The sequence below is a fragment of the Sebastes umbrosus genome, chromosome 10 (assembly GCF_015220745.1).
Source record: "Sebastes umbrosus isolate fSebUmb1 chromosome 10, fSebUmb1.pri, whole genome shotgun sequence".
Lineage (NCBI taxonomy): Eukaryota > Metazoa > Chordata > Actinopteri > Perciformes > Sebastidae > Sebastes > Sebastes umbrosus.
The window spans coordinates 15,295,822-15,310,268 of NC_051278.1; the positions used below are offsets into that span (position 1 = coordinate 15,295,822).

At 37.1% G+C, this 14,447-nt stretch overlaps 1 protein-coding gene across 1 annotated transcript in view; it reads right to left on the minus strand.

The window, feature by feature from the left end:
• The window catches only part of tasp1 (taspase, threonine aspartase, 1), a 29,789-nt gene extending 15,658 nt beyond the window's left edge, over positions 1-14,131 (minus strand). Inside the window, exons 1-10 of the mRNA XM_037782850.1 lie at positions 13,939-14,131; positions 11,845-12,049; positions 11,471-11,538; positions 9,767-9,835; positions 8,418-8,538; positions 7,604-7,688; positions 7,449-7,528; positions 7,212-7,318; positions 4,244-4,363; positions 2,713-2,791 (exon numbers count right to left, since the gene is read on the minus strand). Of these exons, the coding sequence (XP_037638778.1) occupies positions 2,713-2,791; positions 4,244-4,363; positions 7,212-7,318; positions 7,449-7,528; positions 7,604-7,688; positions 8,418-8,538; positions 9,767-9,835; positions 11,471-11,538; positions 11,845-12,007 (892 nt within the window). The 5' untranslated portion in view covers positions 12,008-12,049; positions 13,939-14,131. The remainder of the gene's footprint in view (positions 1-2,712; positions 2,792-4,243; positions 4,364-7,211; positions 7,319-7,448; positions 7,529-7,603; positions 7,689-8,417; positions 8,539-9,766; positions 9,836-11,470; positions 11,539-11,844; positions 12,050-13,938) is intronic.
• Between the last annotated feature and the right edge of the window lie 316 nt (positions 14,132-14,447).

Below are 14,447 nucleotides of genomic sequence, written 5' to 3' on the forward strand. Positions count from 1 at the left end.
GTATTTGTTTCAATGAAATGTGCCAGAGAATTTCAGAATTTTTCAGAGCTGTAGTTATGATTACTGTACAGAGTCCAAAGAATTTTTTAGGCTCAGTGTAAACCGTTTTTGTTGTTACACTACCCTAAATTTCTCACTGATTGCTGGTTGGTATAATATATCCAGACAAGCTTTAACGGTGCAAAATGCTGGCTATCTCAGCGCTCCGAGTACACATGACTCAAGCTTCAGCCTGTCTGATCAAATCAGCTCGTCTGCACTGAGATGCATTAGGCTACAGATCCACATCAAAAGGTCTTAATGTTCCCCAGAAGCTATGTCGCAGATGTCGACATACATCTTAAAGAAGTGGGCTAATATAGCCTCACATTCAAAACCATACTGCTCTCAACCAGCAATGTTGCTTTCGGCTAAAAGAGGCATGCACTCTCATTTTTTGGGAAACACTAAAGCGTGGTTGTATACGTTTTGTAGTATATATGTTCAAGAAGAATGCAACTTGTCTTTGAAATGGCAGATTGGTCCTGCTAGGGAAGGATGTCTTTCGGCAGAGCAAAGGCCGCTATCGTTTCTCTACATGCAGACTTGTAAAGGCTGAAGCATTTAAATCACAAAATTCACAAGGCGCTTGCTGCCAACAGTGGCAAGAAAACTTCATTTTCACTAGACAGGTTGTCTAATGAAATCACATAGAAAATATATTTTCTCACTTTCCCCTTGGTGCTTTCTCTTTTTAAAGATTGTTCCTACAGATATACGTTTTTACCGAAGTTTTGAGATATCTTCTGAGATATCATCCCTCTATAATTCCATGTCTGACACCGTTCTGTCATTACTCTGCATTGTGTTTCAGCACAAATTGTTCTGCGCTATAATTCATTTAAATTACTGGACACATTACTGGACAGAGATTGGTCTAGTAGCATTAACATTGAAATCTTGACTTGCTATAGCGATGCTGAAAATGTAAAAGCAATATTTATTTGTACCTCTATTAAGTCAGTTTAAATCACCCAACCCAATGTTGTACCAAGTCTACATGTCACTATCTTTAAGTACCATTTAATTAGGTTTTCATTTATTAAAAAAATCAGCTACTCTAATGGCCTGCTTCACTGTTCAGATAATTCTGCAATTAATTAATTGTTGGATGGATTTTTATTTTGTATGGAAGTGTCAGAAGTCCCAAAGCAGGGCTTAAAAGTTAAAAATATCCTCAGAATTTGCTTCTCTGCTGTAGCTGTGAATCTAGACATTTTTAGGTCATTTTCATAAGGCTGACAAAAGACTAAAATGTATGACGTTATACTTAGTGTTAAAGGGGCTTTTAATTATCTAATGCAGTCTTTCTGTCATTGAATATCTATTTTAACAGCATTGTTGTGTTGCTAAATGTTACATGACAGCAACTCAGGTAGCAAGAGCTGTCTAAATAACTCTGATTTCCTGTCATAAACTATTGACAAGGTTTAACAGATTGTCAAACCTTTAACGTTTGACAACCTGTTAACCGCAGATTGCACGCTGGGGTAGTTCAGCTTTCCACTTCGGCATGAAGAGAAACAATAGCAACCACCTACTTCCTCCAACTCCTCCTCCTGAAGCTCACACAGCAGAAAGAAGGAGAGGGAGAAGGACAAGCAGTACGTGACAATTACAGGTGACAACTAGCGATCATTTCCATGGGACAAGGTGTCTGATGGGTGAGGTTAGTGTCTGTCTGCAAAAGATCTAAGCTGTATCATATTTAATATACAGTAGATATTTCAATTGTTAGTGAAAGCAGTATCAAAAAAATAATACCTAATGCAGATCTAAGTTGAGCAACATAGAATTTTGGTGCATTTAGAGAAAAAAATCCCAAAAGTTTTTGATACTGGGAATATACTGTGAAATATGCAAAGAGTCTAAAATAATACATTTAGTTTTAAAAATCATGTTTTTAGTTTTTATTCGGATCTAATTAGTTAAGGCTCCTCATATTGGTAGAATGAATGACTGTATAGCTCACATTCAAAATGAAAACCTGGTAGCATCGCTTCATGATCACTTTTGTATGTGATGTACTTTAAGCTTTATTATTTTAAAACACCGTAAAACATAAAAAATACATATTATAGAGCATATATGCATAATTCTTATTTTTTAACCATAAATATTAAATTCAATTCATGAAAACAACAAAAAGTTTTTAGAGACGAGAAAATGCTGCATACAATTTCCATAAGCAACTTCTAACTGCCAGGGATAATACCACTCATTTAGGCCAGCAAAGTTATGATCCGAATCTAGATAACTGCACTTGAAGTTTGCAGACATATCGTGTTTCTGCTGCGCTCCCAGCGGATCTCCTCATCATATCTACAGCAGGTGTCTCATGTCAAACGTCATAGCAAATCCATAGAGCTTTGCAATGCACCTGGCATGCAGCTGACTAACGGAGAGTGGAGAATGATGACTCAATCAGCTGAGGAAGTGACTGATGAGAGTCACTCAGCAGGAATGGTTCGAGGTCATCAGAAAGTATTATCGGGCTTTTTGAAGCTTGACTCACCGAGGCTAAATAAGAGGCTCACATTAAATAAATATCTGTTTCTGATTCATATCATCTCCAAAACAAAAAGACGGGCTAGTGGTAAACATTAACGGTGAGAGGAACACACGCATGCACACAAACACAAAGTAGGTTGTAGAGAGTGTGCTGTGGTATACCTGAGGTACTCACTGCTGTAGAGTAAGGGTTCATATTACAGGCATTTTCAGCCCAACAGCCACATCCATAATGAGCAGCCTGAGAACAGAAAGAGAGGAAAGGAGGACATTTTAGATGTAAAGGAGTTGTTTTAGTTTTAACATTTCTGTTTTGGATGCACCTTAAAATATCATAAATTCTCATATAATAAATTTGAGAGACATGCTCATGGCTGAATATAAGATTTTAAAACTTATACTACAGACTGGGGTGGTCATTTCAGCCTAATTCACATCTCCACATCATTAACTACACTAGAACAACATGCCATGCTCATGACTTATTTTTCTGAGCTGAAGGTTTATTGTGTTACCGGGTCAAGGCAGTAAATTCATTCATACTGTTCTGTCCCCATTGTTAAGTTGTGATTTTTTCCTGTTAAGCTGCTGTTCATGCAAAGTAAAAGACTTCCAGCAACAAAATGATTTAGTGAAATTGAGTTTGCAAATGGGGCACAGGACATGAGGATGATCAGAGCGAATTCTCCTGTGGTAGGTTGCCTCATTAAATTTAGACTATCTGCATTAAAAGGCAAAAGTTGAACTCAGTTAATTACATCAAACAGCAGCGATGCCGGATCAACACAGAAAAGGTAGAAACAAAAGGGAGTGGATTAGAAAGCTGCTCGCTGGCAACTCTTATCTGCCGCTTTCAGACTTTCTACAGCTGGATTGATCGAGTTAACTTTTGGCCACTAAAGGGGCTCCAAATCACAGCCCTGGCATATTGTCGCCTTATTAAGTTGTTATTGGTTAATGTGCCTGCAAGATATTGCCTGTTTATACATCCAGCAGACACCATCTTTCAGTTGGCATTGTGTTTTTGGCCACTTGAGGAGTCTAAATGACAATCCGCATAGAGAGCATTTTTGACGTCACTCGCCTGTCTCAGAACAGATCGATACATTTGATTAAATGGATTGACACATTCAAAAACAAATGCTGATTCCTTCCTGTGGAGGGAGTCAACACAAAGACTATTTTTGTCCAGTAAATTCCTCAAGAGCTGCTGCTGAAAGACAGACAGCTGGTTCTGAGGACAGAGACAGACGAACAGAGGTCAAATTGAACGAATTGAACGGATTGAACAGACTCAACGTCATCGTAGCTTCTTTGGTGGAAATGACTGCCTGCAGAAAACATGTTTTATGACCAGCGAGACTGCATCACACAGAAAATGCATGTGCTGTAAACCCAAAACAATGAGCTAAAAGAGGTTCAAAATCCCTGTAGAGCTGCAGAATTGGGTAAAAATTTGACACAAACTACATGCAGATGTACACTATATAAAATAGAAATTCTATATTATCATACTAAAATACTTAACTAAAAAAAGGACACATTGAAATAATGACATGCCTCTAATATTAGCTGTCTCAAATAAAGGCCTGATTCAATCTTGTAGATTATATTTTTTATGTTTTATTTAAAGAAGTTGTTATGTTGGTAAAGACATGGATAGAGGAAAAAAGGAGAAGAGGGCCTGAATTACCTGGCCAACCCTGCCGGGGTGTTTCATGGCCAGACCTCCGCTGGACACTGCTGCAGCTACATTCCCCTCCAGGTCTACCACAACGGCTCCCACTGTGTCGAGGCACCCTGACCCATTTTCCTACATCACAGTAAGGAAAGAAAAAGACCCAAATATATAAAAATGGACATTTTCAAATGAGAATTGTTCTCATTTGAGGCAACATAAAAGGAGGAGAAATTCACATTCTGAAGCAGATCCGTCATCTTTCACTAAAGACATTTCCAACATTAACAATGTAATGTATGAATTTATGAATCACTCTTCTTTGCCCGTCACAGTTCATCAAAAATGTGCTGTTGTGATTTCAATCAGCTGTTTTTCTTCACTGATTGCAGTTTGCTTTGGAAGTGACTTGTTTGTGAACCATAATGACTCAAACTGCATGATAAATAGAGTCCTAAAGGGTAAATGTGCAAAATCATGATACATGATCAGAGAGACACAGAGAGACTACCAGAAACTAAAGATCTTCATTGAACCCTGGACTAACAGGCAGATTTAAAAAAAACAAAAAACTAGAGTGTTTCTCATCTGTCCTCTGCTCTCCTAAATCAGCCCTGTCTCCGGGTTGCTGAGGCCAAAAACAGCCAGAGCCAACTATTTTGAAATGCTACAAAGACCATCCTGTCATTCCTTATCAGTGTCCCTAAATGAAAAAATACACAGTAAATAACGACTGTAAGACTTAAGGGCATCTTTGGAATTATATTGAAACGCTTTAGACGTTCCTAAACAACACTGCAGCTATACGCCATCATGAGACAGGTGCCGATATTGCATATGAAAAAAAGAATAGAAAGATTTTATTGCTTGGCAAAAAGACAGAGGCATAAAAAGAACACTGTGTATGAAAATTAAAACCAGACTCGCTACGATAATGCTTTCTGTTTAACCCATAAGTCTCTAATAGCCATTCTTGATACAAAAAGAGGTTATTTCCAGATAAATGACTTTATATGTCAATTAATGTAAATGTATAAAAATAGAGGTTGATGCGAAATTCCTGTAAAATAACCTAAAGGCATGCATGTGAACACATGTCACAGTCTGAGTATCAGTTACCAAACGGTCACATATTCATCTTTATTAGGTCGAGCAGCTTTGTGTAAACATGTAAGAGACAGATGAGAACAGAGAGCAACTCAAACCTTAAACTCTCATTAGGCTAATAAGCCATTTGACACAAGAATCTATCATTTAATCATATATCACTTGCCAAAGTCAACAAACAGTCCATCTTAGTTGTTAGTCTTTCTTCTTGTGGGTATATCATTAATACTGAGGATTGATGTGACTGAACTAAATAAACAAAAATACTGGTCAATGAAGCATATCGGGCTGTGGCCGTTTACACGTTTTCCTCCATTTAACACAATTCACATCCAACCCAAGATAAACTCTCCCGCCCTCTTCTGTGCCGCTGCCACTGCTGGTAACTTTAGAGCAGAATGAGTCTTTCTACTCAGCTCATCATCAAACCACTCCCCAGTTGTGCTGCTCAGGGCGTTGAAACTTTGCACTAACTCTTGTCAACACTTTTATCGTTTCTTGGAACCCTCTGTGCAACCTGGTAATGCCATTTCCTTTAATGACCCGGTGAGAACGTGAGATCATAACTGGCAGAATACATCTTGATGTCTTAGTTGCGGAGAGTCATTAAATTCCCTTCTTGTTTAAAATACAATATTCTACTTGATGTCTCCTTTCTTTTTTAAATTCAGTTTGATGCCATATATCCCCCATGCATAACTACTGGTTTGGAGTGTGTGGACGTGGGCTGCAAGTAGGGCTGCCCCCTCTTAGTCAATTAGTCGACTAAGATTTCTTGAGTCGATTAGTCATTTTTAGTGATTTTTCATGCAGACTTATTTCCAAGAAATGTATGAGCACATCTCTGGTAAACGCATGATTTAAAGTGGTGCTTTTGTGTCATTCTTTATGGAGAAACTCAGTTTTACAGATCTGTTGATTAAATCAACTAATTGATTGGTCGACAAAATCGTACTAGTGTTAGTCGACTAAGAATTTCATCCCTAGCTGCAAGCATGATAAAACTGACTTAAGAACCACACTAATTTCATCACAGCCTTGATAGACCAAGTGATGCAGCCACATTCATGTTGAGTTTTGAGTGAGGCGTGTGTGACTCTCATGTGTGATTTCCTACTCGGAAAAAGAAAACCACATGCTCTTCCTGTTGCTACTGCTGTCCCCTCTCACCTTTGAAGGGCTCAAGTTACTTATTATTATGTATTTATTACCAACATTTTATATATTATTTTTTAGTGTATTCTATTTGTTCCGTTCCTTTCTACATAAAGTGGCACGTGTATTCAGAGGCTCTTGCCTTTATTAGCTTATGTGACAACACCTGTTGCTGTGAGAAAAAAACAAATAATGTAATAATACTGATGAATGAAATGTGTGTTTTAAGTCAAACAGCACTGTAATCAGAGTGAAGTAGCTTTAATTCTTTAAAAAAAAAAAAGTAATTAAAATATGTTTTTAATTAGACATCATTTCAGTATCTCGTACAGGCGTAGTAGCACTTTGTTCTCCACATGGAGGTATTGCTTATTAGATGGTACAGTCATGTTAACTCCGTTATGATTTACATGGATTTTATATAGATTTCTGAATCTTGTTTGAAACGGTTTAATGTAGCCCAATTATGGAAAGTTTCAGATTTCATTTGACAGGCCAGATTTGGTCCATAGGGGTGCTATTTGCCGACCACTACAAAACAAATTGTTCAGTGCAAATGATGCCCCTGGTCAGAGGGTTAGATCTCAACCCTGCTCTGAGAAATACTACTATAACATCAGCAGAAAAGGTCCGTTCTGACTCAAGTAATGCAGCTGAGAAAGAACATACTTGATAACATTTAAATAACTTATCATATCTTAACTGATAACATAGTACTCACATTTTCACTTGATTGTCGTCTTTTCTTTGCCTGATTATGTCCGCTGTCCATTTTTTCTGCCAGCTCCATCTTCCGCTTGTTCCTCTTGTACGCAGATAAACTGAACTCTGTGTGTGAAAAAAATCTCTCAATCTAATGAATGCACCTCTTCCAACGGATGTTTTTAGTACTGTGTTTTGGTTCTGTTTTGCAGCTCCAGAAAATGAATGTCTTAGATGAAGTATATTTCTGACTCACTGGTTGCCATTTTCTCTGAAGGGCACGGTGGTATCCCATGGCTGACTGCCCAATCGTGTGCTCCTCGCCCCACTAAAAAGCTGACAAAAGAAAACAAATTAACAAGTGGATATGGTCACGTTAATACACCATCAATTAATAACCATTATAATCACCAGGGTGGTATTCTGCCAGCTGATAGTTTCCCTTTCTGTGCTTCACTCAGAAGACGGTTTGCAACTAAGACTGGGTTCTTAATACCTGAAGGAAGAGTCAGAATCATCACACTGCTAAAAGTTCACTCTATATTAGCTTATTACAGTGTAAATAAATAAAAACACACGCAGTAATTCTTTAGTCAAATCAATAAGTTTGGTAGTACAGTTGAACTGAATACGGTTTGGATATGTCTCACATCTGTGTTGACTTTCTGTGCATTGTTAATATCTGTTTTATTAATTTTTATATGGAATGTATTCAGTGAGCAAGCACACCTATAAATGCTGGGGTGCTTTAAGCCTATTCAAACCTTATGAAAAACACGGGTTGGCAGGTATACATTTTTATATCTAAGCCAACAAGTTTCATTCATAATCATGCACACATTACATGGCTCACTGTTACATGATGCAGGCGTGGTAATAAAAACAATCTGTTGACTTTTGGACTTAATGTTAAGTGCTAGCTTTCACCCCTGGGCTGTTGTTGAGAATCATGAGATCTTGCAAAAAAAAAATTGCTTTTGTTGAAAGCGTTCAAGGAAATCTCTCTTGAGTATGCAGATGTGTAAATGTGAATTTCTTGGTTGTTCTCCAGGTAAAAAGTGGGAGCTCCCCCATTGTTTAAAACTCTGAGATGGTAGAAAGTAAATCAGTAAAACATAAGACAGGTAGAGGCTTGATCGTTGCTTTTACTTACAGGTGACTGAACTTAGGTGTCACAACAACACAGCAGCATTACATAAATATCAATACATGCATAATAACTCACCACTAATAGCCCCTACGGCGCCATAATGCAGCGATTTCCCATCCATGATACTCGCATCACATTCAATTTCCCCTGACAAATTAAGGTTGGAGCCCATGCCCGCGTTTGTAAAAGGAGAGTCCTGAGAACAATTAAAAACATGCAGAGTCGAGAATAAAACTAGATTTACATTGTCAATGTTAATATGTTGAAGGAAAGTCATTGTTGTATACTGTATATAGTTTAACCAAGAAACAAAGGGCCACTCTTTCTCATCATCCAAAAGTCGTAGTGTATTGGAAATATTTCCAAAAAAGAGTCAATATCAAGTGTAGCTGTAACTTTTTATATCAGCAGTATATATAATGGCCCTGCTGAAAGTTTATAATTTGTTAAATACTTTAAAATACTACTTTTAAACAGTTTGAATAAAGGAAAACCACAAAAATTGCGGCTGGTGAAGTACTCTCCGAAGCACAATAACAATCCAATCCTGAAATCCTTATGTTGCTGTTGTCACAATCATTTTGACACTGATTGGCTGTTAAGCTAATGCTCCTTTGTTCTTTGATACCATCTAATTATGATGCATCATTTTTGTTTTTAAGCCTTTTCATTCTTCATTTTGTGCTTAATCACCTTCCTCCTCATGAGGTTTGCTGATATAGTTATGGGCTTGAGGCAGATTCACATGAATATTCAAATTAGCTTTGGCTTTGTCACATAAATACAAATAAGACAGTAAGTCACAAGAAGGAAATATTTAATACTTAAGGCTCAATAAAACACAAGTCCTTCAAAATGACTTGTTGCTGGCTTAGGCTTATTTCTTACTTAATATATAGGAGGCTGTTAATTTATCAAATCTGTTTCTTTTTTATCATACATATACACGTGCTATGCCTTGTGCTTGAACAGTTCCTTGCTAATGACCAGATGATGGCTTTAACTTTCTGTGACTCGTATGCATGTATACAGCATATGGCTATTCTAATGTACCTTAACAAAACACAAGTGCTTGCTGCACTGTATTTCTCTGTACATTTTTACAGCTGCAGAGGGTTCATCAGAGTTATTGTTCTTTATTCCAAGCCTGCCCTGAGGAAAATCCTCTCTTACATCATCCAACAGGATGTGTGTACATGCATCGGAGGCTGGAGCAGAATAAAGCTGTTTTGGATAAACACACACATGTCAAATCACATTTCATCTCCTCAATTAAAATTTTTTGGATGTTGTTTTTTAAAGTCCAATCCGGGTTTAAAAATGTTTTTTTTTCTACATTATGTATCTGGGTGGGGTGTTATTAAATACTGAGTAAATAATGGTTGACTTTATATAATCAAACTTGGATAAAAAAATCAACGAACCTCAAGTTCAACCAGAGCTGCAGCCACTGCTTCCACCGCAAGTGCCCCAGCTTTGAGTCGGTCAACAGCCTGGAAAACACAGACAGAGACACCTTGTTGAAAGTGCAACAGCTTCCCAGTCAAAACACCAAATACACCCATTGCTCATTTCAGCCTTTGTACAGTACTCTCATTACCTCCAAGTTACGTAACACTATGATAAGATTTGGACAGAGATTTATCATTTTAACTTTCTCCATAGTGCTTATTTAGTTTTCTAGCCCCTACATAATCACATCAACATATCTGAAAACATAATCTCCTTGGCAGAAGCCTCATCAAAAGCTCAAACTGGGAGATACAACTAGGGTAAAGACAAATGTAAAACATGCAATAAGGACCCTGGATTGAATTAAGTTTGCCTTGTCTGTGTATGTGTAAGTGTGAAAAGGGACACAGATAGCATGAAAGCAAAAGACCCCTTTTAAAATTGAACAATTTGGCTTTAATGCAAGGTACCACATCCTGCGGAAACTGGGCAAAGCTCATCTAACACCATTCCTATTGTAAATCACGGGTGAAGGCAGCACCATGAGGGTGGTTTCAGTCATAAGTATGTACAGTAAGGAACTTGTAAAGATGAAAGGAACAATGAATGAAATTCAATACAAGGACAGTCTTGAGAAGAACCTGCTTTAGAGAGCCAAAGAACAAAGACTTCCATTCCAACAGCAAAATGATCTTAATACAGCCAAATGAAAATTGGACTGACTTCAAAACAAGAATATTAATGTGCTTGAGCTCTACTGCCAAAACACAGATTGGAACCCCACTGAAAATATATGGAATCACAGCTGTTCACAGATGCTCCCCATCCAACCTGAGCAAACCTCTATGAAAGGGTAGGAGAAAATATGAATATCTTGCTGATCAAACTGATAAAACAAGGTTACTCTATATACTTTCTGAAGACATTAGATCAATTCATAGAACAAGAACAGAACACATTGTGTGCAAAAATGTAGTAGAGGGAAGTTTACATGTACCTATGTATTATTATTTTTTTTTAAGATTTCATTAGAAAAAGGCTTATTTTACAGTTCAATTCCAATGTGTATCAGCATTTCTTTTGTTATTAAATAAGTAAATATTAAGTAAAGAAACCAGAAAATATTCACATTTAAGAAGCTGGATTCAGACAAGTTTTACTTTTTTTTGCTTAAAAAATTACTCAAATCCATTATCAAAATAGTTGGCAAACAATTTAATAGTTGACAACTAATCAATTAATCGTTACAGCTCTAATTGTTTGGATAAAAGCATAATTATTCTATATTTATCACATAAGGAAAACAAATATTTCTGGTAGATGCAGGGGTCTCAGCAGAATTCTTTTGCACTAAGATGTTATCAATACCAACATATTTGCCATTTTCATCTAAAATTACATTCAAATATAATGGTGTAGCTCCATTCTTTAAGGAAAGCCCTGAAATGCTACTTTAATTGATGATCAATGTCAATCTGCTCTGTATTCAGAAAGTACTTAACAGATTCAATACTATGAAGTGCCAAATTATCTAGATTTAAATAATACAGATTTACAAACATTCCTTTAAGAATGACACAGATTGTGTGTACAAACAGTAAAAGGTTATGTTGCTTGTTTGATCGCATGTGCATACAATTTACTGTAGTAATACCGTAAAAGTAAAATAAACTTACTCGTTGGCAGGCTCTTTTGCACGCATGCTTGTACTCCTTGGCCTTAGATTCAGAATGGTAGCCGGCTCCTGAAAGCAAATAATAGGAAAAAAAAACATTTGACCATTCATAAAGTGATGACAGTTGATCTCCTCTAAGCAGAAAACTATATTGGAAGCCATAATGTTTCATTGCATGATGGGTGTACCAATGTCCGTAATCATGTTTACTTATTATAAGGTACTGATTCCTACAGTATTTCTTTCTAATAAGCTCTTAAAGGATCAGTGTGTAACATTTCAGGGGATCTATTAGCAGAAATGTAATTGCAAAACCACAAAATCCTGCACACTGTACCTTTAATTGTACATGTTAATTATGGTGTGTGCACTTACCTGCATGCACTAAAACAAATCCACCAACACATTCTGGCTTTTGATTCTTGCTTGCTTCCTGTTTTTTGGACCATGAGTTAGCCAGGGGAGAGGAGGGTTGCTGCTCTTCAGCAGAATTCATTAGACTTTCCATAACCCCTGCATAACTTGACAAGCCTATCATGGCCTACCAGACAGCGGTAAGAAAATATTTTCCATGGCACACCTGTGACAAGAAAATAAACACAAACATTACCAGTCAGGGATGATACAGGACGAGATGATTTAACATCTTTTGATGGATAATACAGATGTAAAAGAGCCTCTTGCAAAGCAGCATGGTGGTTCTCAGGTGTGTACAACTGAGACCACAAAGGTACTGGCACAAAGGGGGCACTAGACAGGTTTTCACTTAGACCATCAATATACAGCAGTAGAAGAGGATTTCCCTGACAATGAATTGTGTGGTTTAAGTAATGAATCTGCACATTCTCAGTCTTTACAACACACAGTGGTGGAAGAAGTACTCAGCTCTTTTACTTACTACAGTGAAAAAATACTAAATTAAAAGTAAATACACAAGTAATTGCACTAAAGTAAAAGTACAAAAGTATTAACATCAAAATATACTTAAAGTACCAAAAGTAAAAGTACTCATTATGCAGAATAGCCGATTTCAGAATCCAGTTTATTCCTGGTTGCAGTGTTTGTGAATGTCATCAGCTGACAGGAAGTAAACATGGACCCAAGCTGTTGCCCAGCAACGCAATTCTGTTGCAATTTCGTCGCAATTCTATCGAAATTCGCTAAAAACGGAGCGTTTCAGACAAATACAGGCGTATTCAGGCCAATAGTATGAGGAAAATAAAGTTTTCTTTAAACATTACAGTATGTAGGGTCATTAAGGACACGACACACCCCCACAACAGCCTGTTCTCCCTCCTGCCCTCTGGTAGAAGATACAGGACCCCCAGAACTCACACCAGCAGACTGAGGAACAGTTTTTTCCCCCAGGCCATCAGACTTTTAAATCTATAATTCATTCGACACATTCTTACACAAAAATATATCCTATACTGTATATACTGTATATATTCTTAATACATATGTTCTTAATATGCCCTTGTATAAAGTAGTTCCTTTTATAATTGTAATGTAAATGTAAATGTAATATAATTTATTATTTTAATGGAGCTTCCCAGCAAAAAGTATTTCACACGTTTGCACCTGTACAACCGGCGTGACAATAAACATCTTGAATCTTGAATCTTGAATCTTGTAAACATGTTCTAGTAGAAGTCCTTCACTTCCTGCAGCTGTCAGACTCCACAACCAGCACTGCTCCCAGTAGACCACTTACACACCAAAACACTGACAATAACCTGATATTTTCAGGTGGAATTTCATTCATTCATTCATTCATTCATTCTCACTGTGCAATATCATTTTCCACTTGTGCAATTTTGTTAATAGTCTGTTTATTGTCAATACTGTAGATACTGCTCCTATTTTTATACTCCCTTCTATTTAAATGGTTCATATTTTGTTACACTTTGTTTAGCTCTTTTTTTACTGTGTTAGCTGATGCATCTTGTTTTTTGCACTATCCCCTTTGCTGCTGTACACTGTTAATTTCCCCACTGCGGGACTAATAAAGGAATATCTTATCTTATCTTATCTTAGAAACACAAAATACAAGTATGAACCTGAAAATGAGCATGATATGGGACCTTTATAAAGTCAGCTACTGTCAAACCTACTGTCAGTGATGGAGAACAAATTCACTCAAGTACAAACTGGAGTAACATTACATCTTTAAACATGTAACCTTGTATCTAAGACCTGCTCTTCATAGTCCTGATCTTATAACATAATAACATAAAGCTGTCATCCATCTCTTAACACAAGTTCACACACTTCCTGCTGTTAGTGTATCTCTACGCACGTCAGTTTAACATGATTAAACAAGCTTTTTGTTTAGTTTGTGTGCCGTGTAATGAAGTACATGAGTAATGAAGGACAAACATTAAAACAGAAGTTATTTCAAGTGAAGCTAACAGTGTTTTCGTTAGCTGGTTAGCTAACAGCTCGCTAACAGAAACAACCTCTACTCACTGTTTCCGCTCCTCAGGTCTGCCTGCTGAACACCACGGTACCTGACATGTGTTTAGTCCACATGAACGGCAGCTGAACTCGTAAATCTGAACGGAGACTAACTTTAACTCCTCGGTGCTAACCTAACAGCAGCTAGCTAGCTAGCTACAGTAAAGCAGACATCGAGTACTTCCTGGTTCAGATACACGTTGCTAAGGAACGCACTTCCTTAGCAACGTGACCCACGTGGGATGAAGCTGCACTAAATAACACTTCAGATGTTTGCTGGAAGAGGAAACAAAAATGATGAAATCCAGTTGCAAATGTTTTTTCCTGTTGACATGCATACACAAAATACGAATATTGTGAGGGAAAAAAACACATAAATCATGAATTTAAAACATGAAGCAGTCTCTTCTGCACTATATTCACTTTTTTAATAGTCCTGTATCACGGTTGTTACTCTGGACAATATTCAGTTTTAACAGTTTTCTTCATTTCCTTGTGTTTTTATATCTGGTACATTTTTT